The sequence below is a fragment of the Schistocerca gregaria genome, chromosome X (assembly GCF_023897955.1).
Source record: "Schistocerca gregaria isolate iqSchGreg1 chromosome X, iqSchGreg1.2, whole genome shotgun sequence".
Taxonomy (NCBI): Eukaryota; Metazoa; Arthropoda; class Insecta; order Orthoptera; family Acrididae; genus Schistocerca; species Schistocerca gregaria.
Genome location: NC_064931.1, coordinates 517,965,961 through 517,991,009, shown reverse-complemented (window position 1 = coordinate 517,991,009; position 25,049 = coordinate 517,965,961). Strand labels below are relative to the sequence as shown.

General features: G+C 39.4%; 1 protein-coding gene across 1 annotated transcript in view; it reads right to left on the bottom strand.

Annotated features, from left to right (window-relative positions):
• Nucleotides 1-25,049, bottom strand: part of LOC126298209 (hemicentin-1-like) — a 748,827-nt gene that overhangs the window by 161,950 nt on the left and 561,828 nt on the right. Inside the window, exon 43 of the mRNA XM_049989513.1 lies at nucleotides 787-944. Within this exon, the coding sequence (XP_049845470.1) occupies nucleotides 787-944 (158 nt within the window). The remainder of the gene's footprint in view (nucleotides 1-786; nucleotides 945-25,049) is intronic.

Below are 25,049 nucleotides of genomic sequence, written 5' to 3'. Positions count from 1 at the left end.
ATAGCCTGTATAAGGATGGCTACAAATTTGTTTACAGTGTGTAGCACGTTTTTAAATGTTGCTTTTTAGCTAAGTGTGTAGGTGCCAGTCCACAAATCCTAAGGCCTGGGATTCAATCCCCAGTCCGTCAAAAGAATTTTCATGAGACTTATTGACTCTTTGACCTTTGACAATGACTGTTAATGTGCAGAAAGTGAAGGTGCACCATAATTCAGTCTATGTTGAACTGTAGGCCCCACTATAGCTGGCTGGGAAAGACAGATTGGACTCAGGTGAAGGCAAAGGCATATCACCTATAATAGGACTGCATGTAGTAAAGTAAGGTGGTGTTCAAAGAATGTTTTAGTTGTGGACTGTTTTACATTTTTTTCAGTAGGACACACATGATCAAAAGCTTTAGCATGCGAGAGAGCAAGGTCAGAGCAGCTGCACATGTAGGCATAGATACAGTATGGAAACTAAACGTATTATTTGTTCAACTGAGAGTTAACTTTTGCTCCAAGACTTAACATACTGCCAGTGGTGAAATTCATCAGTAAAGAAGATTTGTTGACATTTTAGCTTATGAAACATTGTACACACACTCTTCTATTCAGTGATTCAAAATACAAGAAGTAGGGAAGGACTCAGACATGAACCTAGCACCTTTGCTGATACCAGTTCAATTTTTTAGCACTTTTTTGAGTGATACACATCTTAATACAATGATAATAAGAGACTGCAATCATAATTTGGTAATATATTTGTGCAATTTTGTGTGCATATTCATACTTAATTTGAAAATACCTGGACATTTCTGCATGTTACAAGTTGACATTTCAGATGTTGAACCAATACAAGGCTTTCCACCATAATCTGGACGTGGATTTGCACAATGTCTCCCTCTATACTTTACTCCATAGCCACATGAAACACTGCATGAACCCCAATCAGACCACTCTGACCTGAAAAAGAAAAACAATTGACTTTGTTGTATTAAAAATTAAGGTAGTTCTGCAGATAAAATTAAAATAGAAAAATTGTGTTCTGAGAAAAATTGATCACCAGTAACATGAACTGTAAATCATAAGTTATGGCCAGAGTACAGACAATATTCTAAATTAGTCTGTTCCTCCTCCATCCCACAAGGGGTCTGCAAGTGGTTGCAGCTTCTCACGTGACATGTGTAAGCAGTTGGCTGCCAGCAAAGTGGCCTTACACTTATCAGCCAGAACATCATGACCATCTACATAATAGCCGGTATTTCCACCTTGGGCATGGGTAACAGTGGTGATATGCCATGGCATGGAAGTAGTGAGGCCTTGGTAGGTTGCTGGAGGGAGTTGGCACCACGTCTGCAAACACAAGTAGCCTAATTCCCGTAAATTCCAGGGAAAGTCAATGATCTCAGATGCCCCATTCAGTCACATCCCAGATGTGTTCGATTGTGTTCATATTTGGTGAGTTGGGGAGCAAGCACATCAACTGGAACTCAACACTGTGTTTCTTGAACCACTCTATCACGCTTCTGGCCTTTTAACATGTCCCATTATCTAGCAGAAACATGCCACTGCAGTCAGGAAATTATGATTGTTGTGAATGGGGGTACATGGTCTGCAACCAGTGTATGATACTCCTTGGCCATCATGAATTCTTGTACAAGCTCTACTGGGCCCATAGATGCTCACATGAATGTTCCTCAGAGCATAATGGACCCACCACCATCTTTCTTTCATTCCACAGTATAGGTATCAAGGGGCTATTCCCCTGGAAGATGACAGATTTGCTCCCTTCCATTGGCATGATGAAAAAGGTATTGGGATTCATCAGACTGTGCAACACTCTGCTACTGCACCAACATCCAGTGCCAATGATTATGTGCCCATTTTAGTTGTAGCTGCTGATATCATGGTGTTAACATTGGCACATGAATGGGCCATCGACTGTTGAGGCCCATGTTAGGAGTGTTCGAGCACTGTGTGTTCATACACACTTTTACTCTAGCCAGCATAAAAGTCTGATGTTAATTCTGCCATAGTTCAACACCTGTCCTGTTTTACCAGTCTGCCCAGCCTATGATGTCAGATATCTGTAATGAGGGGGGCTGCTCAACTCCATAACATCTGGATGTGGTATCACCACGTGCTGAGAGCACTCACCACAGTACTCTTCAAACACCCCACACATTGTGCAGTTTCCAAGATGCTTGTGGTGAGCTCCAGGTCATCACAATCTGCCCTCGGTCAGACTCAGATAGATCGTCAGCCTTCCCATTCTACACATGGTCAGCACAGTCACTGATACTACACGCTTTGAGCATGTGTCTGACTGGCATTCATTCCTTACCAAGTGATAATGCTATCACCTGGATGGGTTTATATTAATAGTAGGTCAGTGGTCATAATGTTCTCGCTGATCAGTGTCTTTCTGTTGCTTGTGCAATCTCTTTTAGCACAACTAAGGGTCAGCAATATTGCAAATCTGATGCTCAAAAGCATTTGTGTTATAAATGTAATACAGTTTGTAGTGAAGTTTACAGTAATTATGTCTTCCAGATATCGTCCACTGCCAGTTTCACTTCATTAAGAAAAAACAGTTCTTGTTTATTGAGAAAGATGGACTGCCTCAGTGTCTTGTCATAAGATACTCAGGACACAGAAGAGGTAAAATATGTGGTGGCCCTATGTTTCTCTTCATGAGGTACTGTACCATTAGTTGGATGGCACGGCAAAAAGCAACTCATTGCTGCACAGAAGCGCAATGTACAGAAAAAGTAAATCTGAGCCCAAAAAATTTCATACATACACTTTCTGTGTGTTCTTCATATGTATTAATTTTGATTAATAAATGAGTTTCGTGTCCCATTGATTTTAGACTGCCAATGTGGAAGAACATGTACATCACATGGTGTTGCATGGGGGTGGATGGAGATAGTGACATATGTGTATTGTACAATAATGGCTGGCACCCCTGTATGGTATTGTAAAGTATTTCTTGTAAACAAAGGAAAAAAGAAACCACATGACAGAAGTCTGTATTCCTTCATATGCACTTGGAATCTGTTTGTTGTCATTGCAAATTGGAAACTGTTTGTCAAGACTGGAACATTCCGATGGAAGGGAGGTTATTCCAAGGGATTGTTAGTTCCTTTCACAAACACATCAATGTCCACATCATCAGCATAATAGACCTGGGATGTGTCATCATGAGCTTTGCCTTGTTTGTTTTGGTGTTTGGGTCTTTCCTCATGAGAAGATTGTGGGCTCTTGATGATGTGTGGCACATTCCTTATCACTCTCTGTCTGTAGACATAAAGATGGGGCCTATGATGTTCTCTTTCAAAGGAAATTCATGGTGGCATGAGGGCCACTACTAAGTGCAGTCTAAAGCTGCTACAGTCTGTATTGCACAAATTTTATCTCAAATGGTGTTTTGGCAACTAAAGTAATGATGCTATAGAGGTTTGTGATTTTCAAGTCATCTGCCTGTGTTTGGCTTCTGTAGCTTCCGAGTAATAAAAAATGGGATAATTTATCAAGGAAGTTTTTGAGAGAGACGAATATAACCACAGGCATTCACTGTCCATCAAAAAAGATCCTGGACTGATTTTCTTCATGACTTATAAGCAATGCCAGTGCAGTAACTACATTGGCAGCTTGAACTAACAACTGTAAACAATAGATATGCATTTGACCAGTCAGTTGTGGGTAGGCAGTATTAAATAATGGACATGCAGCCATGGTGTATCAGTGTTGTTGTGTTACAGATCGTAATGGAGCAACATCTCTAAAGCAAATGTTTTGAAGAAGTGAAAAGTGCAGGTAAAGACTGGTCCACAAACCCTGACTTCTAAACAAAAACAACAACATGTTGTGTAGTGTTTCAGATTTTATAATTGAAACACTGTCAGCCTTTACCACCTGAATAACATCAATTATGCTGAATTATTTATTTGTAAGTAATATGTGTATTTTGAATGCTGTACTGAAGCACTGTGTCTCTTTCTATCTGTTACATGTACAACACATGAGTTCCTGACAAGGTGGTGCAGTGATGATCTCCCAATGTGGTGAGAGGCAGAGCAGGTCACTATACAAGGCCCTGATGGCCAATGCCCGAAAGGCATACGGGAAGACACTGACATGAATTCTCTAAAATACTACTGAGTAAAAACAAAATGAATACTTAATGAAATTTGAATACCCCTATATCAGATCTTGAAAAGTGAACATTAAACATGTATCGAGCTTATACGTTCTCAAGAACATTTTTTTCTTGTTGTGTCATTTACACACTCAAGTAACAACTGTACTGAATATTAAAAGTAATTCATGAAATATTAGGAATTTTCGTGCTTGTTCACTCAATCAGTCATTTTTTAAATGAAATATAATAAACAGTGATGCAGGCTACTCTCTTCTGACTGCTACAACTATGTACCATCTACTTATTGTGTTAATAGCTAATGAAGAAATAACTTCTGACCTTAGTGAAAAGGATAGTCTTTGAGCAGATGGGTGATTGTTTTACAATTCTCCTAAAATCTGCCTAAACAGTTTAAAAAAATGAAATTTTCTTCTGGTCTCTTCTCAGTTGGTTAAACCAATCTCATACTAAGTTACAACTTATTGTAAAAACAGTAACTGAATACTGATAAATAACAAGAGATATATGAAGCTAAGAAAAATCTAAGGCATGTAGTTTTCAATGTGATGACACGCCACCATCCAGTTAACATAAACACATGAATCAAGAGCCTTATCTGACAGACCAGAAGATCAGAATTTCTTTGTGAAGAACACAGTAGACATCTGCTGCGACTTGACTGAAGAGCAAAATGTGGGAAATCTTCTCAAAAAAATCATCATTGGTGATGAGTCTTCATAACATCTATATGAACGTACCATACAATGACAGGTGCCGAATTTCACATGAAGAGTTGATGCTTTGACGACATAGCTGACACTCAAGCCAATGAGAGTTGAACGGCCTCCCAAAGAAGGACTTTTCTGACCGTTTAACATGTATGAATGTCCTGAACATTGTACTTCATTGAGGGGAGACTATGTAATAAACCTGAAGCATTAAAACTACCATCTTAGCTTTTCTCTATTTCTATTAATTCAGTCTCAAAACGTTTTAGACTGATGGGTTACATCACTGGCTTCCTGGTTTCAAGAAGGATGTTGGGGCAGTTGCATATAATTATAAACATAATTTCTGATGCCAATCTATAGTAAAAATGTGGAACACAATTTATGCTAACATATTGTGACATTTTGGAGACTGAAAATGAACTACATAAGAATAAACATGGATACTGAAAATGGCAGGGGCTGCCCTGTTCAGAAGTCAGTGTCTACAGCTATAACCAGATCAATGGCATATTCCTTGATTTCAAATAGGCTTCTGATAGAGATCTTCATTTTAAATTGCTCTGTTCAGAAGACTGTATACAGGGTGGTCCATTGATAGTGACCAGGGCAAATATCTCATGAAATAAGCATCAAACGAAAAAACTACAAAGAACGAAAGTTGTCTAGCTTGAAGGGGGAAAGCAGATGGCGCTATGGTTGGCATGCTAGATGGTGCTGCCATAGGTCAAACAGATATCAACTGCCATTTTGTTAATAGGATCCCCATTTATTATTACAAAATCGTGTAGTACGTAAAGAAATATGAAAGATTTAGTTGGACCACTTTTTTCGCTTTGTGATAGATGGTACTGTGATAGTCACAAACGTATAAGTACGTTGTATCACGAACATTCCGCCAGTGCAGACGGTATTTGCTTTGTGATACATTACCCATGTTAAAATGGACCATTTACCAATTGCAGAAAGGGTCAATATCATGTTGATGTATGGCTATTGTGATCAAAATGCCCAACAGGCATGTGCTATGTATGCTGATCGGTTTCCTGGACGACATCATCCAAGTGCCCGGATAGTTAGGTTATTTAAGGAAACAGGAAGTGTTCAGCTACATGTGAAACATCAACCATGACCTGCAACAAATGATGATGCCCAAGTAGGTGTTTTAGCTGATTTCGTGGCTTGGCGGGTTAATGTGTGGTGCGGCATTATGGGAGAAAGTATAATTGGCCCCCATTTTATCAATGGCAATCTAAATGGTGCCATGTATGCTTATTTCCTACGTAATTTTCTACCAATGTTACTACAAGATGTTTCACTGCATGACAGAATGGCGATGTACTTCCAACATGATGGATGTCTGGCACATAGCTCGCGTGTGGTTGAAGTGGTATTGAACATCATATTTCATGACAGGAGGAGTGGTCATTGAAGCACCATACCATGGCCCGCATGTTCATTGGATCTGACATCCCCGGATTTCTTTCTGTTGGGAAAATTGAAGGATATTTGCTATCATGATCCACCGACAATGCCTGACAACATGCGTCAGCGCATTGTCAATGCATGTGTGAACATTACGGAAGGCAAACTACTCTCTGTTGAGAGGAATGTCGTTAGGTGTACTGCCAAATGCATTGAGGTTGTCCAACATCATTTTGAGCATTTATTGCATTAATGTGGTATTTACAGGTAATCACACTGTAACTGCATGAGTCCTCAGAAATGATAAGTTCACAAAGGTACATGTATCACATTGGAACAACTGAAATAAAATGTTCAAATGTACCTACGTTCTGTATTTTAATGTAAAAAACCTACCTGTTACCAATTGTTCATCTAAAATTGTGAGCCATATGTTTGTGACCATTACCGCACCATCTATCACAAAATGAAAAAAGTGGTCCAACTAAAACATTCATATTTCTTTATGTCCTACACAAATATGTAATTAAAAATGGGGGTTCCTATTTTTTAAAAATGCAAATATTTAACCTATGGCAGCGCCATCTAGCGGGGCTAACCATAGCGTCATCTGGTTTCCCTCTTTAAGGTATACAAGTTTTGTTCTTTGTAGTTTTTTTGTTTGATGCTTATTTTGTGAGATATTTGGCCCAGTCATGACCAATGGACCATCCTGTATACAGCATGACCAGATAAATAGCATACTCCTTGACTTCATATAGGCTTCTGGTACAGTTCTGCATTTTAAATAACTGTTACCAGTAATTTTTATTTACCTTCAGACAATACATCTTTTTGCAGCATTAAATCTCCTTTGTCAGGTGGATTTATTTAAATCAACAAGGCACAAACAGATGTTTTGGGGAAACATGTGACACCATCTTTCAGTGGTCACCGGTTGCTTTTCTGAAATGTGGTTACACTTTGCACTCTTTCTGTGAACAGTAATAAGCAAATATTGTGTCTTAGGAGCTAACTCTTTATATGTATAATAATGCAGAATTATTTGTGGCAAACCATTTTCAGTGTATGTGCAATAAATGTAATAAAGAAACTTACATGATTCCTCCACAGAGGTTAAAGTATTATTACAAAAATACACAGTATATGCCCATAAAAATCCTTAACAAATTAAAAGGGGAACTTCCACAGCATGGATTTAGTAGTGAAAAATATTACAATCCATCCTTGTGCACAAATACTTTTTTCAATGAAATATTATTTATGCCCTTAAGTGGCTGCACAGGGTTTTCAGAACACCCCAATCATCATTATCAATGGATTATTACATAATGGATAGGAGTATAATGTCACGTTCTTTGGTATCTTTTTAGGATGTAGTATCAAAGCTTTGAGTAACAATAGAATCTACAATGGAAGCACAAGTTCCAAGAAAACATGCTACAATATGTCTTGGGGTGTTGTCGGCACCCCGTGCAACTCTTTATGTTGCAGTGCTGTGAGAAACACACAGTTGTGTTCCATAGCAGATGCTTGTATTTTGTCACTCTGTGCAGTTAAAATACCTATGGATCATTATGAAATAGAACAAGAAAGAGTGCAGTAGTTTCTGTAAGAGGTCTTAGATGAAACTTTTGAAGGAGGAGAAGAGGAAGAGGAGGAAAGACAGTTGTGAAGTTAACTCTCTCCACAGTGACATGGAAATGTAGGATGAAGACAACCTGGAACTGGAACCACAAGTAAGTGCAGTGGATAATGAAAGCAAGCATGTTTTTTTTATTATTGGAAAGGATAAGGTTACAGAATGAATGAAAAGTTGTCCTAGTCATAACGTGAGAACTAGAAGTGTAGACATAGGTGTGAAAGCTATCAAAAAATCTGTGAAAACTGCTGTGGACTGTTTATAGATATTTATAAATGAAGTTATAATTAGAACAATTACATCAAGCACAAATATTTACATACAACACACTGCATCAAATTTCACAAGAGACCGTGGTGCCAAACCAACAAATGAGGAAGAAATCAAATCTCTTCTGGGTCTATTGATATTGGATGGGCATTACAGGGCAGGACACCAAAATCTGGAAAAGTTATGGGGCACAAATGGTTTTCGAATTGCAATATTTCATGCAACAATGAGTTTACGGTGCTTTCGTTTCTTGTTGCGTTGTTTGAGATTTGATGATATTAGAGACAGACCACAATGTAGAGAACTTGATCGCCTAGCTGCATTGAATTATTGATGTCAAACTGTGTCAGTAGTTATACTGTGCCTGAATATATGACAGTGGATGAACAACTGGTTGCATTTAGAGGCAAAAACAGTTTCTGACAGTATACATCAAGCAAGCCTGCGAAATATGGTTTGAAAATTTTCACCTTATGTGATGCAAGAACATGGTATACTTTGAGGATGGAAATTTTTGTTGGGAAACAGCCAGATGGTCCCTTTGCACTGCCAAAATCACCTAAGGAGATAGTAAATAGACTTGTATGGCTTATCGAAGGTACAGGACGTAATGTGACACTAGACAACTGGATTTGTTCCATACCACTGGTTGAAGAGCCCTTGAAAAAGAAAGTTACAGTAGCAGGAGCTCTAAGACAGCTCCTTCCAGACTTTGTTTGCACGAGAGGTCATGAACTTAGAAGCAGCTTTTTGGATCCAGAAAGGATATCATCATAGTTCCATATGTGCTAAAGAAGGGCAAAACGTTATTCTCCTTTCATCTTTGCATCATGACAGTGCCATTGACATTAATACTGTGAAGGAAAAGAAACCAGAAATTATAACAATGTACAATAAGACCAAAACAGGTGTGGATATAATAGATGAAATGTATGCTACCTATTCAACCTCAATAAAAACTGGATACTGGCCACTTGCCCTGTTTTTCAGAATGACTGACATTGGTTGCATTAGCACCTTCAACATATACGCAAATAATAACAATGAGAGGATTTCTTAAAGAATGTTTTTATGTGATGTCGGAAGGTCATTAGTAAATCCCATAGTGTGCAAGAGAGCAGCCACTCATCCCTGCCTAAGCAAGTTAGACAGAAAGCCACTAAATTGAAGACAGCAACAATGCACCACCTTCTGAAAAAAGAATACTTATGCCCAGATCCTGCACACTTTGTCCTCAGAGTAAAGCTATGAAAGTTAAATCACACTGTGTTCGATGTTTAAAAGTTATGTGAGTAAAGCACATGAGAAATGTGTGTGAAAAGTGTTAACAATAATGCACCCCTAGCAGCCAGTGATAGTGACTGATTCATAAAATATTTGTATGAGTTGACTGAACAAATGTTTAATTATATGTGTGATGTCTTATACCTGTAATACAGAATGAAGAATAACAGAAATAACTAATTAAAAAAAGTATTGTAAGAAAGGAGAATTATTGCATATGTTTCAAATAACCCAATTTAATACTAAAGTAATATTAAATAAAATGATAATGTACCAGGAGATAACATTCTAAATAGCCATTTGTGAAGTAAACACATTCATATCAGTGATATGCTGCACAACAATGTCATTACAGCCACTTTTATTTAACGTGTTAGCAACATCCCGAGCGACTATTAATGTTACAAAAATCCATGCGACCACATAAGGGTTAAGAGATGAAAACACAATCATTGGAGAATCATGTGAAAGCTTATTCCAGCAGATTTAAGATGAATGCAGGTGTCTGAGGTTGTTGATAATGTGCCTCTATTAATTGCTTTTAAAGTTTTGTAAATTACCACATTACATCATTTACAGTTTGTACTTCATGAGTCTCATAAAGATAAAAATCAATTTTTTAAATTTGCATATAATAGGACAGTAAAATCATAATCCTGGTTCATAGAAAATTGTTACAAAATGCAGGAAAATTGCTGAGGATTCATGTTTGATGCAATGACTGGCAGTTGATCCTTAGCAAACATAAATGTAACATGTTGCACATAAATTGTTGGAAAGACCAACTATAGCTTTATTATACAACTGACCATGAAAAGATAAATGAAATAAGTATTAGTGTCAATGGTGTTGAGAAACAGCTGAAATTGTTAAAACTGAACAAACCTCCAGGGCCCAATGGAATCCCTGTCAGATTCTATACTGAATTTGTAGCTGAGTTAGCCCCTCTTCTAACTATACTCTAGCATAGATCTTTCAAACAAAAAACCATCCCCAGTTCTTACAAAAAAGCACAGGTCACCTATGTCTACAAGAAGGGTAGTAGAAGTGATCCTCAAAGCTACTGTCCAATATCCTTGACATTGATTTGTTGTAGACTGTTAGAAAATATCCCGAGCTCAAGCATAATGAGATATAATGAAGAGAATTACCTGCTCAGTCCCAACCAAGATGGATTCTGAAAACACTGACCATGTGAAATCCAACTTGCACTTTTCTCATGACATACTGAAAGCTTTGGATCAAGGCAGTCAGGTAGATGCAGTGTTTCTTGATTTCCAATAAAGCATTTGACTCAGTACCATTCTACACTTATTGTCAAAAGTAAGGTCATGTGGGGTATCATGTGAAATTTGTGACTGGATTGAGGATTTTGTGATACGGAGGATGCAGTATGTTATCTTGGGGGGAGAATTGTTGTCAAATGTAGAACCAACTTCAGGTGTGCCCCAGGGAAGTGTGTTGGGGCCCTTGCTGTTCATGACCTTGCAGACAATATCAATAGTAACCTCAGACTTTTTGCAGATGATGCAGTTATCTGTAACGAAGTACTGTCTGAAAGAAGCTGCATATATATTCAGTCAGATGTCGACAAGATACCAGAGTGGTGCAAAGACTGACAACTTGCTTTATATGTTCAGAAATGTAAAATTGTGCACTTTACAAAATGAAAAAAACCATAGTACCATATGACTATAATGTCAATGAGTCACTGTTGGCATCCGTAGCCCATACAAATACCTGGGTGCAATACTTTGTAGGGATATGAAATGGAACAACCAGATGGGCTCTGTCACTGGTAAAGCAGGAGGTAGACTTCAGTTTATTGATAGATTACTGGGAAAGTGCAATCAGTCTACAAAGGAGATCACTCACAAATCATTTGTAGGACCAGTTCTATAAAATTACTCAATTGTTTGGGACTCATACCAAATAGAACTAACAGGGGATATCAAACGTATACAGAGAAGGGCAGCATGAATGGTCACAGGTCTGTTTGATCCATGCGAGAGTGTCATGGAGATACTGAAGGAACTGAACAGGAAGACGTCTCAAGATAGAAGTAAGCTATCTTGAGAAAGTCTATTAACAAAATTTGAAGGACTGTCTTTGAATGACGACTCTAGGAATATACTACAGTTCCCTATATATCACTCACAGAGGGATCATGAGGATAAGATTAGAATACTTACTGCGCACACAGATGCATTCAGGCAGTCATTTTTTGCATTCTCCATACATTAATGGAACAGAAAGAAACCCTAATAACTGGTACAATGGGATGTATCCTCTGCTATGCACCTCACAGTGGTTTGCAGAGTATATGTAGATGCAGATATAAAACTCTGGTAACAATCACAACTGCTAAACTTCTAAAAGTGCGTCTTAAGTAATTTAAAGTGAAATGTGGACATAAAACTACTTACAGGAATGTAACAGAGGGATAATAACTGGAAGAATTCCACAAAAACATAGTTATCCAGTTAGGTCTGTCCTTGAGCACTGCTCATTAGATCCTTATCAGGGAATAATATTACAGAAGAAAAAAGAAAAATGATATGTGTCTTGACACTATTCATTTTGTCAACATCCAAGCAGATGCAGAAAGAAGGCCAGTGTGTGTTTTTAGAAGTTAACTATTAAAATTTTGAAAAATATTTTTCTAAGAATAGCCAAGTAAAATAATACTTCCCCACACATACTTATCACAAAATGACCACGACAGTATTTTCAAGAGAAATTTGAACACATATAGAGGCATACCAAGAGCTGTTCTTTTTGAGCACCATTTGTGAATGGAATAAAAAATTGGGGAAATGATAGTAGTACACTAAATGTCTTCTGCCACAGAACATAATTTTTCCTTAGATTATAGACACACATATAGATGCTTTGACATAATGGATAATAAATGTGTGAGACTAAAGCTGTGGCTTTCTTGTTGATTCTACAAAATACTGTTCAATAAACTTCTAGCTCCTGAGTTACCACATGCTTCTGTACAAATAATAAATTGTAAATTATAAAGTCACTGTTTGTAAGGTCTCTGAATGTGCAGTCAGATTTTTAGGTGTGAGCTAGCTGCAGTCTAGGGGCAACCCAACCTATCTCTTGTATTAACCATAAAAAATCCAGTCACAAAGTTAATATAAATGAAGACAGGAGTTTTCAGTGGAAAATAACATTCACTACACTCAGTATTTTAAAATTTAACAAAACTAAGTTTATTTGCTAACTTTCACATTTACCACAAGTTACTAATGCTTTAATTGAATTAATTAATATCTCAGTGATGGTTTAAATGCAATGAAACAGTATCGCATGTTCACTTAAACCTCTGGAAAATAATCACAGTTCCTTTATAGCAAGTTTAAAGTTAAACTTCAACACTTGTTCACTAAATTCTGAGTGTATATCACTCACAAGAAATAATCTCAGTACAGTTTTAAAGTTGAGACTACTTCACCTAATGTGAAGTATTCGAAGTCCCCAACTTGAAACTGTTTCAGTATATTCACTGGTGACACACATGAATATTACAAGTCCATGGCTCAACCAGTTTGCCTTACATGAGATATTCTGAATCTTGCAACTGGAGATATTACAGAGTTTTCACTGATGCCACACGAAAATATCATAAATCAATGACTCAACACTTAGATTAATTTCAACACACTTGAGGGGTAGTCTACTGTTGCTCATACACACTCCCTGTTCTAAATCTCAAACCTGACTGCCAAATGAATGCCAAGTGCCCCACGGCAAGATGGCTGCAGATATTTAAGTCTGCACCATGATGCGAGTCAAGTGCACACACTTCCAACTTCTGCAACACTAAAACTATGAATTTAATGTTATATGAAAATATTATACATCAGTTTAAATGCCAGTTCCTTCAGCTTCCTAGTGTTGTTCTTAGTTTTTGTGTAACTTTACATTGCTCTGATACTAATAAGTGTAAACAATTAACATTCATACTTCCCCATCTATGTTACTTTGTAATACTGCTCCTACTTTTTAATTTTTCATTCAGTATTCATATAGATATCCATTTTTTACACATGGAAAGTACATTCTGGCCAGTAATTCAAGATAGCAAAGGATTATAAAAAGAATATACTGTGATAAACCGATTGTGCTCAGTGAGACCTATCCATGGGCAGTTTTTTTGCAAAAATCACTTCCAAGTGTTGTGAAGAGATTTATTCATAAAATTCACTTTATACATAAAACATTTAACATGGAATAACTTAAAAAAACTATACTTCATATCAATCGTATGTTTTCACCCACACGCTCACCTTCATTTTGTCTTTGTAACTATGTTAATAGCTTCTCTGTAACTAGTTGGGTTGAGGTTCTATTGCATTTAGTCTTTTTTGATATTTGTTCTTGACACTCAGTTCAGCCCTGGTAATTACATCTCCATGTTTCATGCCAAGAGTCAGACGTGGGTTTTTCTGATCCTGCAGCCAGAGTATGAGGTTACCTGAACTAAGGTCTTTGTAATTCTCATACTCAAAGAGTGCCGATCAGTTACTGAGGTAGAAAGGGTGCTACCATCTACTGATGACACCGTGAGACCTATTCAGCCACTGAGATCTGCACGGCCAGTCCCACACCTCCTCAGCTGCCAAAACATTCAGCTCGGCCGTGCCTTACTCTCATCACAAACATAACGTGTGTGCACGGTCTTGTCTGTTTTTCAAGTCTCTAGTCTCAATTACCAGGCTTTCCTATCTCAGTGCTCATGTATTTCCCTTGTTAGTACATTTATCCCACTGTGAGGCAAGATGGTCAATGCCCTCATGGGAAAATGTTTGCAGTTGCCTACAGAACCAAAATAATACCCAGGCGTGTACTTCTTCATCTGAAGCAAATCAACAGCGATGAATGTTTTACCTCAGGGCTGCAATAATACAATTCACATGGGGGAGTCTGTGACTGTATGAATGATGTGTAAGTGCTTCCTTATGAACCTTCAGCAGCATACTCAAAACATGCTTGGCATTACATAGACAGGCTGGGAACCTGTTACACATCCTATATACAGTCATGAACTCTTCCTGTGTGAATTTCATATTTTTGGAGCACTGAAGAAAGATATCTGTGGCCATTGGTTTAATTTGGATGAAAATGTGTAAGCCTGGGCACATCAAGGTTCTGTAGGCAACTGCAAACATTTTTCCATGAGAACATTGACAGCCTTGTCTCACAGTGGGGTAAACATATTGAAAATTATAGTGATTACTTTTTAAATAATAAACAGATTACTTACTTTTTTCCATGTGTCTCATTTTTATTTGAATGTCCCTTATAAAATATTTGAAATGGACGAGAGGAACCATATTTATGCATGAGCTATAGATGCTTTCTGCATCTTTGGAGACAGCTTGTGTACCATATTACATATTAATTTGTCCATAGTATTGAAACATACAATAATACATTGGATTTGGGACTTAGAGAATCAGTCTGAAAATGATTAAGGAATGTTGAAAAGGTGAAGGTTGGTACAGACACAATGTCCTTCTATAGTTCTATATCTACTTTCTATATACGTTTTTATGCCTGTCATGCTTTCCTCTTCCAACTCTTTCTTTATTTCCTCTACCTCAATACACAACAAGTCTCTATGTGAGACAGCACCCTTGCTAGATGTGAGTGTACTGTACAATTCCACCATGACTGGATATTAATATTTCAGATTTGTTTAATCTGCCATGGTGGCATTCCTCAGCCACCTGATGACATTTAGCACACTTGTAATGCATTACAAACATTTTTGAAAGTAAAACTGCTCAATATTTTGGGCACTTATCTCTTATTATTAAAAGGAAATCATGCAGTGAGAGACAGCATGTAAGCTGTGGTGGCAAAGTGGAATCCTATTTTGGGCTGATGCCTTTTGTAGGCTTGCTGAAGCTCTCTGTGGAAAGTGTGCGTGTTATTGCTCCCAACATTACACCTATTCCACTGTGAGTTTGTTGTCATGAAGAACTGGTCACCATTCTGTACCTACAAGTAGGCAAGGAGTTAAAAATTAATGCTAGTAGAACCCATTTACTTTAGCAAGCCTAAAATAACTAAGGTGTGACAGGTTCTCCAGAAGTTACCTGCTAAAAAACTATTTTGTCTCAACAGCCAGCCACCCTATCAATATGCAATTCACTTTGAATTTTTTAAAAGGGTTTTACCACCTATGTTATCCTGACCAATATACCACTGCCCTGTGACTCATAAGGTCCTGCCATTATGCTGTATGGTGCTCAGTGACACATCCTCAGCACTTAACAGTTACAGAGAGCTGCCACTGGCCAGCAGCATAGCACTTCAGTATTACAAGTTGGCTGATTCTGTACCCAGAATTGCTACAGCCTGAGGTGTTCACCATTTTCTACAATCTAAGACATGTGGTTCCAAATTTAGTGCCTGTATGCAGGCAATGAGTTAACACACAAGCAGTTAGGGAACTGGGCCATAGCCTATGAGATCTCAGCAAAGAGACAGCATGCACACCTGGGCAGATGGTTTGTGCATGCACAGAAAAAAGGATCAACTGTTGTAATATGACCTGTGTGATGCCCTATACTATTTATCTGTTCATTGATGCCTCTGTTTCATAGGGCAATGCTGGAACAACTTGATCTTACATGGTTCATCGACTGTAATGAATTCAGCAGACACTATCCCCCACAAAAAAGGCTCAAAGAGGAACTTTGTAATATGACATGAGGTTATTTAGACCCCATGAGAGAATCACAGACATTCTCAAAAAAGTTCGGAGGGAGACATTACAAGTTCTTGTGTTACAGTGAGCTTTATTTTCAAAATTCCTGAGAACTTTTATTCCCATGAAAGTAAAGAAACATACAACTTCGTTGAATGTGCATCTCATGAAATGACCATGGCTGTCAGGTTATAAAACCAAGGACTTACACAGATGGGAGCAAATGACCTTAATTTCTGCATGGCACCTGGGAATAGAAACTGAAGGTAGCAAATGACTGCGGCAGAATATATGTGCTTTACAGCACACTGTGCAAAGGCTTGCAAAGTACAAATGTAGATGTAGATACAAGAATCTAATTAGCTGATGTAGCATCTGTAAAAATGTGTTTGACATGCTTAGGGAACTTAAACAGAAATCATTAGAAAATAATGACACTGTCATTACAAAATGCTGTAGCACTAATTTAGAGGACTAGAGTTTCATATGTGCTATTACATTACATTTATCATTTTCCATGGATCCCTTGGAGAGGAGTCTCTGGGATGTGGAAAGAGTCAAAATTTCACTCATGTATTTTATGTTAAGAGCTTTGTGAATAAGATAAAAAGAGATCACTGTGCATAACAAGCCATACTGCCCTAGATCTGTAAGTGAATGGAGCAGGAAATCAGGTGACAAATAACTGTTCAATGCAGCCCTATCATGCATTTCAACATGGCTTATATAGTGTACCTTCTCAGTTACTGTTCAGACTGAGAAGAAGACACAGTGACCAAACCTCCTGACAAGATGCTTGTTTGCTTGCAACAGAGTTTCGACAATAATGTGTCACATGACCAACTCTCCAGCTTCAGGAGCAACTCTCTGTATTTGTGTGTGGCTCAATAAATTTGTTTAAAGCAGTGCCCTAACATATCTTGTACACACACTGGAAACTTTTCCAGATCTGGAGAGATTAACTAATGTCTGTTCTTGCAGGAATTGATACATTATGATACAAAGCTGATTATTCATAAAGTCTTTATATGCCACATCATCATCTAGCTCATTTCTGTAAAAATGGCTATCCTCTTCTTTAGTGTGGGACACCTCCAGCCAAACATTGTTCTCTTACAGGATCTACCATTGGATGGCAGGACATGACATGATGGACTGGCCACCATATTCCCTTCATATAACATCACCAAACTTTGATTTATGAGTCAACATTACGGATGCAATTAATGGTACTTTGATTTCTGGAACAGGTTGTTGATTCTTTTGGAATCATTATCCTCAAGACATATTGCAATAAATCTGGATGTAAATGAGTATGGACTACACAGTCCTATGTATAATGAAAGTTGATAAATAAGAAGTCTGTTTTTTTTGTTATTATTTCCTTTAAGAACTTTATGTGTTATTCTGCTCATATACATGTTCAGCTTAACCCTTATTACTGCCTGCTTAATAGTATGTTGGTCCACCTTTGGAAAGCAATATAGCTTCAGTACTCTATGACAGAGATCTGATACATCCTTGGTAGGTTTCTACAGGTATGTGGCACCAGATGTCTATGAACAGGTCACATAATCCCTATAAATTATGGCCAATGCATTGTGAGTGTTGAGAGGATACATAATGCCATCCAAGAAGTGTTCCATTGAGTTCAGAAGAGGCTACTTTGGGGACAACACATCAATGTGAGTTACATAATCATGCTCCTCAAACTACTGTAACATGATTCCCTTGTGGAGTAGACACTTATCCACCTGGAAAATGACCTCACTGTTTTGGAAGACATGATGCATGAAGGGATGTCTGTAGTTTGAAATAATATCTGTGTAGCCCACAGCTGTCATTGTGCCTCCAATTACTACCACATGTACCCAATAGCATAATACTGTCCCACCAGCCTGCATCCATGGTGTGGTGCATGTTTCTAGTAGCTGTTCCTCTGGATGCCTGTATATCTGAGCATGACAACTAATCTGGTGTAATAAGAAACATAGCTCATCTGATTTACCCCAACTGCTACATTTTCAGTTTCTGCTAATACATATTTTTTTCTCTGATTCAATATTGTTATACAAGTAACATGTGGCATATGTACTGATATTCCAGAAGTGTGATTAGGCTTCCCCCCATTTAGATTCATTGTTCAGTTTATTCTTCTCACTGTACTGATTTAATTGATACCATTAATTTGGCAATACAACATGTTAATTAAAATTTACAGTTAATTAAATTTAGTGCTATAGTTTGATGGATGTAAAATTTTGTGAGCCAATCAGCATAATTCCATATGATGACCCACACCAACAGAAATCTGTGCATTCTAAATTTCTTGAAAAGTACTTTAAATTATCAGAAACTAATAACTGAAGAGATAATTAGCATTCAAATTCATAAGCAGCCACATTTTCTAAATTAATGTGCATACACTTGAAAGCCATGCATATTAGCAGTGTGTTGTCATCTGCGAGAGTGCGCCGCAAAAGAGCAATACTCTGAACTTCCGATAGAGCCCTCCATGGGTGAGTGCCTATTTAAACCCTGCCATGGTAGCTTATGCTCAGTTACCATACTATTACTGCTTGCATACATTTGCCTTATCTTATTGTGTTCAGTGTATGCTATAGTGATTGATGTACTGACATTCTTGGTTGTGCCACAGGGTGGGATTGTTCTCTGCATGAATTTCAGTCTTTGGTTGGTTCTCTGTTGTGTCTACGATATCTGCCAGTACTGCTGATGAGTTTTTATGCCAGATGGTTGATCAGCAATGGGTTCTTATTGTAGCACTGCAGCATCTCGGTCATCAGGAGGAGGCATTCTCCACAGCACAACACACTCAGAACCAAATATTGCAAATGCTTCTCTCTGGTTTGGCCAGTTCAGGTCCATCTCAATCTGTGTTGCCTGCTCCATCATGCCTTGCATCTCCTGTTTTGCCTGTTGGTATCTGTGTCATTTATACCCCTTGTTTCTGGCTTGCAATGAGTCTTTTGAAGAATGGGAAGCCTACAAAAAATGGTTGTGGCAGCATTTTCATGCATTTGGATTAGCTGATATATCCCTAGGCCATGCTTTCTTTTGTGTTGGTTATCACCTTGTATGTATGAACTTCTTTGCCAACTGTCCCTCCTGCATGATTTGTCTTCACTCTCTCTTCATAATATGTGTGACCTTCTTTTGAAATACTACTGTAAACAGACTCGAGTTAATGCCACCCAAGCCGAGTTCTATTGGTGTCAAAAGAAAATGGAACATTCCTATGACTTGGACAGCTGAGCTTCTTGGTTTAAGCCATCATTGTCACTTGTTACTGATGTACATAAGGAGTCATATGTCAACCAAATGCTTTGTGATGCAATTATTCAGTTGGCCGCCGTTTGTGAGGTTCATGAGTGGGCCCTTCAATGTGAAAACTCCTCCCTCTCCTATGTTCTGACTATTGCACAATTGTTAAGGTTCTGAAGGCTGCTGGTACTCAAACTGAATCATAGTGTGAGGTTGCAGAAGTTCAACCTGTTTTTCAGATGGTTCACAGGGGGACGATATGGAGGCAGCAGTCTGCGGTCAACCTCGCTGTGGCAGCCATTGCTGCAACAACAGCACAGCAAGCCTGGTAATAAACAACAACATAAGTGCTTTATGCTTCCCTCTTGTCTGTCATGTTTTGTCACTCATGATAGGCCAGAGTGTCGTAAGTGGTGGATCGTTTCCTGCCAGTTTAACAAAACAGGCCACATTGCTCCTGCTTGTAACAAAACATTCCAACAGCCTTTTGCAGATGCCGGCACGGGAGTCAAATGTTTATTGGCAATCTCTGTTGCTAACAGTAAGCTTTTTATTGATATCAAGGTTTATCTCAATGTTTTGCACATGCAAGTCAACACTAGTACTGCTGTGTCATTCCTCAACTAGGAAATGTACATGGAGTTCTCCTCCTTAAGTGCCAGTATCACACACGTTAGTCACCTACAATAAACAAAGCATTCCAATATTAGGTAGTTCTTTGGCCCCAGTCACATATAAATCTGTGGTTTATCCATTGACTTTTCTGGTGGTGAACAGTAGATGCACTGACAACTTTTTTGGTATGGACATGTTTAACCTTTTTGGGGTTACTATTTTTGATGAATTCAATCTCATCTCTAATCAAGTGCCTTACACATAGCTTGATTCTTTATGTTCTGCATTTTCTGCCATGTTTCCCGCAGGTTTGCGTTGTACCAATAATTTCAAAGCCCACGTCACCAGGAAACCTTCAGCCACACCCTGTTTTTATCGGATCATCCAGTGCCAATGGCACTCAGTGGCCAAGTCAACACAGAGCATGACTGCCTCATGGCCTGTGGGGTCATCCAACTGATGGTATCCAGTTAATAGGCTAACCTTAGTCATTCTCAAGAAGCCATCAGGATGGTTACACCTTTGAGCGATTTCAAAGTTTCTGTTAATGTTCAGTCTATCACTTAGACATATAACTTGCCACACTCTCATGAGCTCATGAGCTAAGCTCTTTGGTGGTCAGTGTTTTTCCAAAATCAACCTCTCCAATGCATATTTGCAGCTTTCCATTGGTACTGACTCTCAAAGGCTCTTGGTCGTTAACACACCTTTGGTTTGTATCAACACTTACAGTTACCATTTGTTGTGGCCAGTACCCTATCGATTTTTCAGTGGGTTCTTGAACAGCTCATGAGGTCTGCACCTGGCTGTGCCAACTATCTTGATGATATTTTGGTCTTTGACTCCTCCACTGCTGAACGTCTCAACCACTTATGTATGCTCTTTTTGGTGTTACATGACTCTGCATCAAAATGCAATTTGGGAAAGAGCCACTTCTTTCAGCCTTCTCTTGTTATCTTGGGTTCAGGGTCTCTAGTGCTGGCATGAAACCCCTTTGTCAGAATGTCTCTGCCATTTTGGTCTTTCCATGTCCAACGTCGGTTATGGCACTCCAGGTTTTCCTAGGTAAGATTGCTTATTATGGTCAGTTTTTCCCAGGGGTGGCATCAATTGCACAACCGTTACATGCCTTGCTGCATAGGGGGATGTCTTTCCCCAGAATGGGCTGGGGGTGGTATTAACTCATAAATATTCTGATGGCTCCAAGTGGCCTACTGCATACTCGTCAAAGACGCTTAATTCTCTTGAGATTAGATATTCACAAATAGAGAAAGAAGCCATTGTCTTTGTTTATTCATTAAATAAGATACATGTTTCCCATGTATGGTGTAAAATTCCATCTGATCATGAATCACAACCCCTCAGCATCATTGCCAAATAAAGCAGAACATTGCCTTCAATGTTGGGTGCTGTTCCTCTCTCAGTACAGCTATGAGATGCATTTCTGCCCCATGGCTAAACACACAAATGCTGACATGCTCTCCTGTGTTCTGGTCAGTCTGAACCCAGTTTTAATTGGGAGGAGTTACTCTGTTTCTATGTTGATGTAGGTGCTCAACAAACTGTCAACAAGAAACTTCCTGGCAAATTAAAACTGTGTGCCCGACCGAGACTCGGACTCAGGACCTTTGCCTTTCGCGGGCAAGTGCTCTACCATCTGAGCTACCAATGCACGACTCACGCCCAGTACTCACAGCTTTACTTCTGCCAGTATCTCGTCTCCTACCTTCCAAACTTTACAGAAGCTCTCCTGTGAACCATGCAGAACTAGCACTCCTGAAAGAAAGGATATAGCGGAGACATGGCTTAGCCACAGGCTGGGGGATGTTTTCAGAATGAGATTTTCACTCTGCAGTGGAGTGTGCGCTGATATGAAACTTCCTGGCAGATTAAAACTGTGTGCCCGACCGAGACTCGAACTCGGGACCTATGCCTTTTGCGGGCAAGTGCTCTACCATCTGAGCTACCGATGCACGACTCACGCCCGATACTCACAGCTTTACTTCTGCCAGTATCTTGTCTCCTACATTCCAAACTTGACAGAAGCTCTCCTGCGAACCATGCAGAACTAGCACTCCTGTTTGCAGGAGAGCTTCTGTAAAGTTTAGAAGGTAGTAGACGAGATACTAGCAGAAGTAAAGCTGTAAGTACTGGGCGTGAGTCGTGCATCGGTAGCTCAGATGGTAGAGCACTTGCCCGCGAAAGGCAAAGGTCCCGAGTCCAAGTCTCGGTCGGGCAGACAGTTTTAATCTCCCAGGAAATTTCATATCAGCGCACACTCCATTGCAAAGTGAAAATCTCATTCTGGAAACATCCCCCAGGCTGTGGCTAAGCCATGTCTCCGCTATATCCTTTTTTTCAGGAGTGCTAGTTCTGCATGGTTCGCAGGAGAGCTTCTGTAAAGTTTGGAAGATAGGTGACGAGATACTGGCAGAAGTAAAGCTGTGAGTACTGGGCGTGAGTCATGCATTGGTAGCTCAGATTGTAGAGCACTTGCCCGCGAAAGGCAAAGGTCCCGAGTTCGAGTCTTGGTCGGGCACACAGTTTTAATCTGCCAGGAAGTTTCATATCAGCGCACATTCCGCTGCAGAGTGAAAATCTCGTTTTGGAAACTGTCAATAATTTTACAATCAGTAGCACTTGGGTCGCACAGGCTAGTGCTACCAATCCAATTTTATGGAAAGCAATACATTGCACACAACATGACTGGCCTGAGGCACCTCCATCGCAGGCATCTGACCCTCTCCATAACAAGTATGTGTTTCGGCATTGTATCTCTGTCATTAATGGTGTTCTGCTCCTTGATACAGACTATTCAACTCCTCTGTTCAGAGGTCGTGCAATTGCTGCATGCTGATCAATGGGGGACATAATGTATCAAGGCATTAGTCGCATTCTCTCAGTACCCGTGTGTTGTTCATTGCCCATCAACTTCAGCCTTTGCCTCTGTGGCAGCCCTGTCAAAAAAATTTTCATCAAAGTGCTTCCAGCAACATTGGTCTCTGACAACCTCCCTTATTTGTGTTGCAGGAGTTTGCCTTCTTACACATTGCCAGTGGGATTCACCACATTTTCGCCCTGCCTTCCACCTGCAGTCCAACGGTCAGGCTGAAAGATTAGTTAGAACATTCAAACTGCAAATGAAAAATTTGTGACTTGGTCTCTGTCCATTGTTGCCTTGGATCAGTTTCTGTCTTCCTATCTGTTCATGCCATTTGGCAACAACAGCCCTGTTGAACTGCTCCATGGGTGTCAACCACAGACGCTCCTGCATCACCTCTGGCTCAGCCAGGGATACCAACTCGTAGAGCCATTATCCAGTTTCTAGCCTGGGGAGGCTGTCTGGCCACTTGGTTTGGTCATCACCCAAAGTGGACTCCCACCATCATCTCCCGATGCTGTGGTTGCTATCTCTGCGATGTCCGTAACGAGGAGGGCCTCTGTTCACATTGTTACGATCAGTTGCCCATGTGCCTGGATGACCAGATGACCCTGGCCAGGACTCCAACATCGCCACACCAGTGTGCATCACTCAATGGATCACCTGATGTGGCTGGATCCCTGCCATGGCATGTGAGTGGATGAACCTGGTGCAGCTTCTCCATTACTCCTACCAGTACCGATGCAGGCGCCATCTACACCAGAGCCATCTCCCCATCACAGGCACCAAATGCAGGGGCCCACCACCACCAGACCCTGGACCTGATGTGGACATGGAGCTCATACCAACATTAGCCATCCTACTATATGGCTAGATATGAGAAAGTGGTCTGCAACATTGTTCATACCCCAAGTACTTCAGACTGTATGCCCCAGTATCAGTGACTCTTCTCAGTCAGAACCTTGCAGAGGAAGATGGCATGACGATCTTGTGAATCCAAGATATTCCCCAAGGGAAGAGGAATTAAGCAATTCATGCACACTTGAAAGCTGTGCACATTAGCAGTGTGTTGTCATCCGCAAGAGTGTGCTGTGAAGGAGCAATACTGTGAACTATTGACACAGCCCACTACAGGTAAGTACCTATTTAACTCTTGCTGTGCTGTGCTCATGCTTTTTTATCATGTTACAACTGCTTGGATACATTTGCCTTAACTTATTGTGTTCAAAGTATGTTATGGTGGTTGGTGTACATGCCACGGTCTAATCAAGTTGTACCAGCATTCTTGGTTGTGTTTTGTATCCAAGGTACAATGTTTCCCATGATACAATTTTGCCATAACTACAGTCAAATTCAGACTTTTGACCATCTATTTTTCTTACCAAAATTTTTCTGTACAATATAACAAATAAAGAATTGATTAATGAAGTCAATATATAATTATTTCATGTAATTTACTATAATTTGCAATATGATGCTTCTACATGTAATCAAAGGGATTCACAATGTGTAAGAATAACAGTGCCCATGCATTTTGCTAAATTTCTGGGCAGTGACATTTTTTATAACTCAAAATCACATTAGTTCTTGTATGAGGTTCATTAAAATGCGTTAAAATGAAAACTGGCGAGTGCGTCTACCTTTGCCTTCCATGGAAGACGGCACCACATAATTGCAGATATGACAGAGAGACTGATGTGTGCGCACCATTTAATGTTGCATAGTGCCAGTGTACTTTCATGCCAAAGAGAAGGTGGTCACACAAGTTATCGTCAACTACTGAACATGCAGGCAAGTAAGCAGAAACAATGAGAAGTGATTCAAGTTTTAGCAGCGGAGGAAGGTGGTGGTCATGAAATGTACTGATGGATGAAGGCTGTGTATGGCAAATGGAATCTGGATTGATCAAGTGTTGTGGAATGGCATAAATGATTCCTTGAAGGTGAATGAATCACTGGAAGATGATGCTCATCCTGGACAGGCTCATTGTGTCATCACACTGGAAATTATTGTGAAGTGAATGCTCTAGTCTTGGACAACTGCAAAATCACTGCAGATGACATC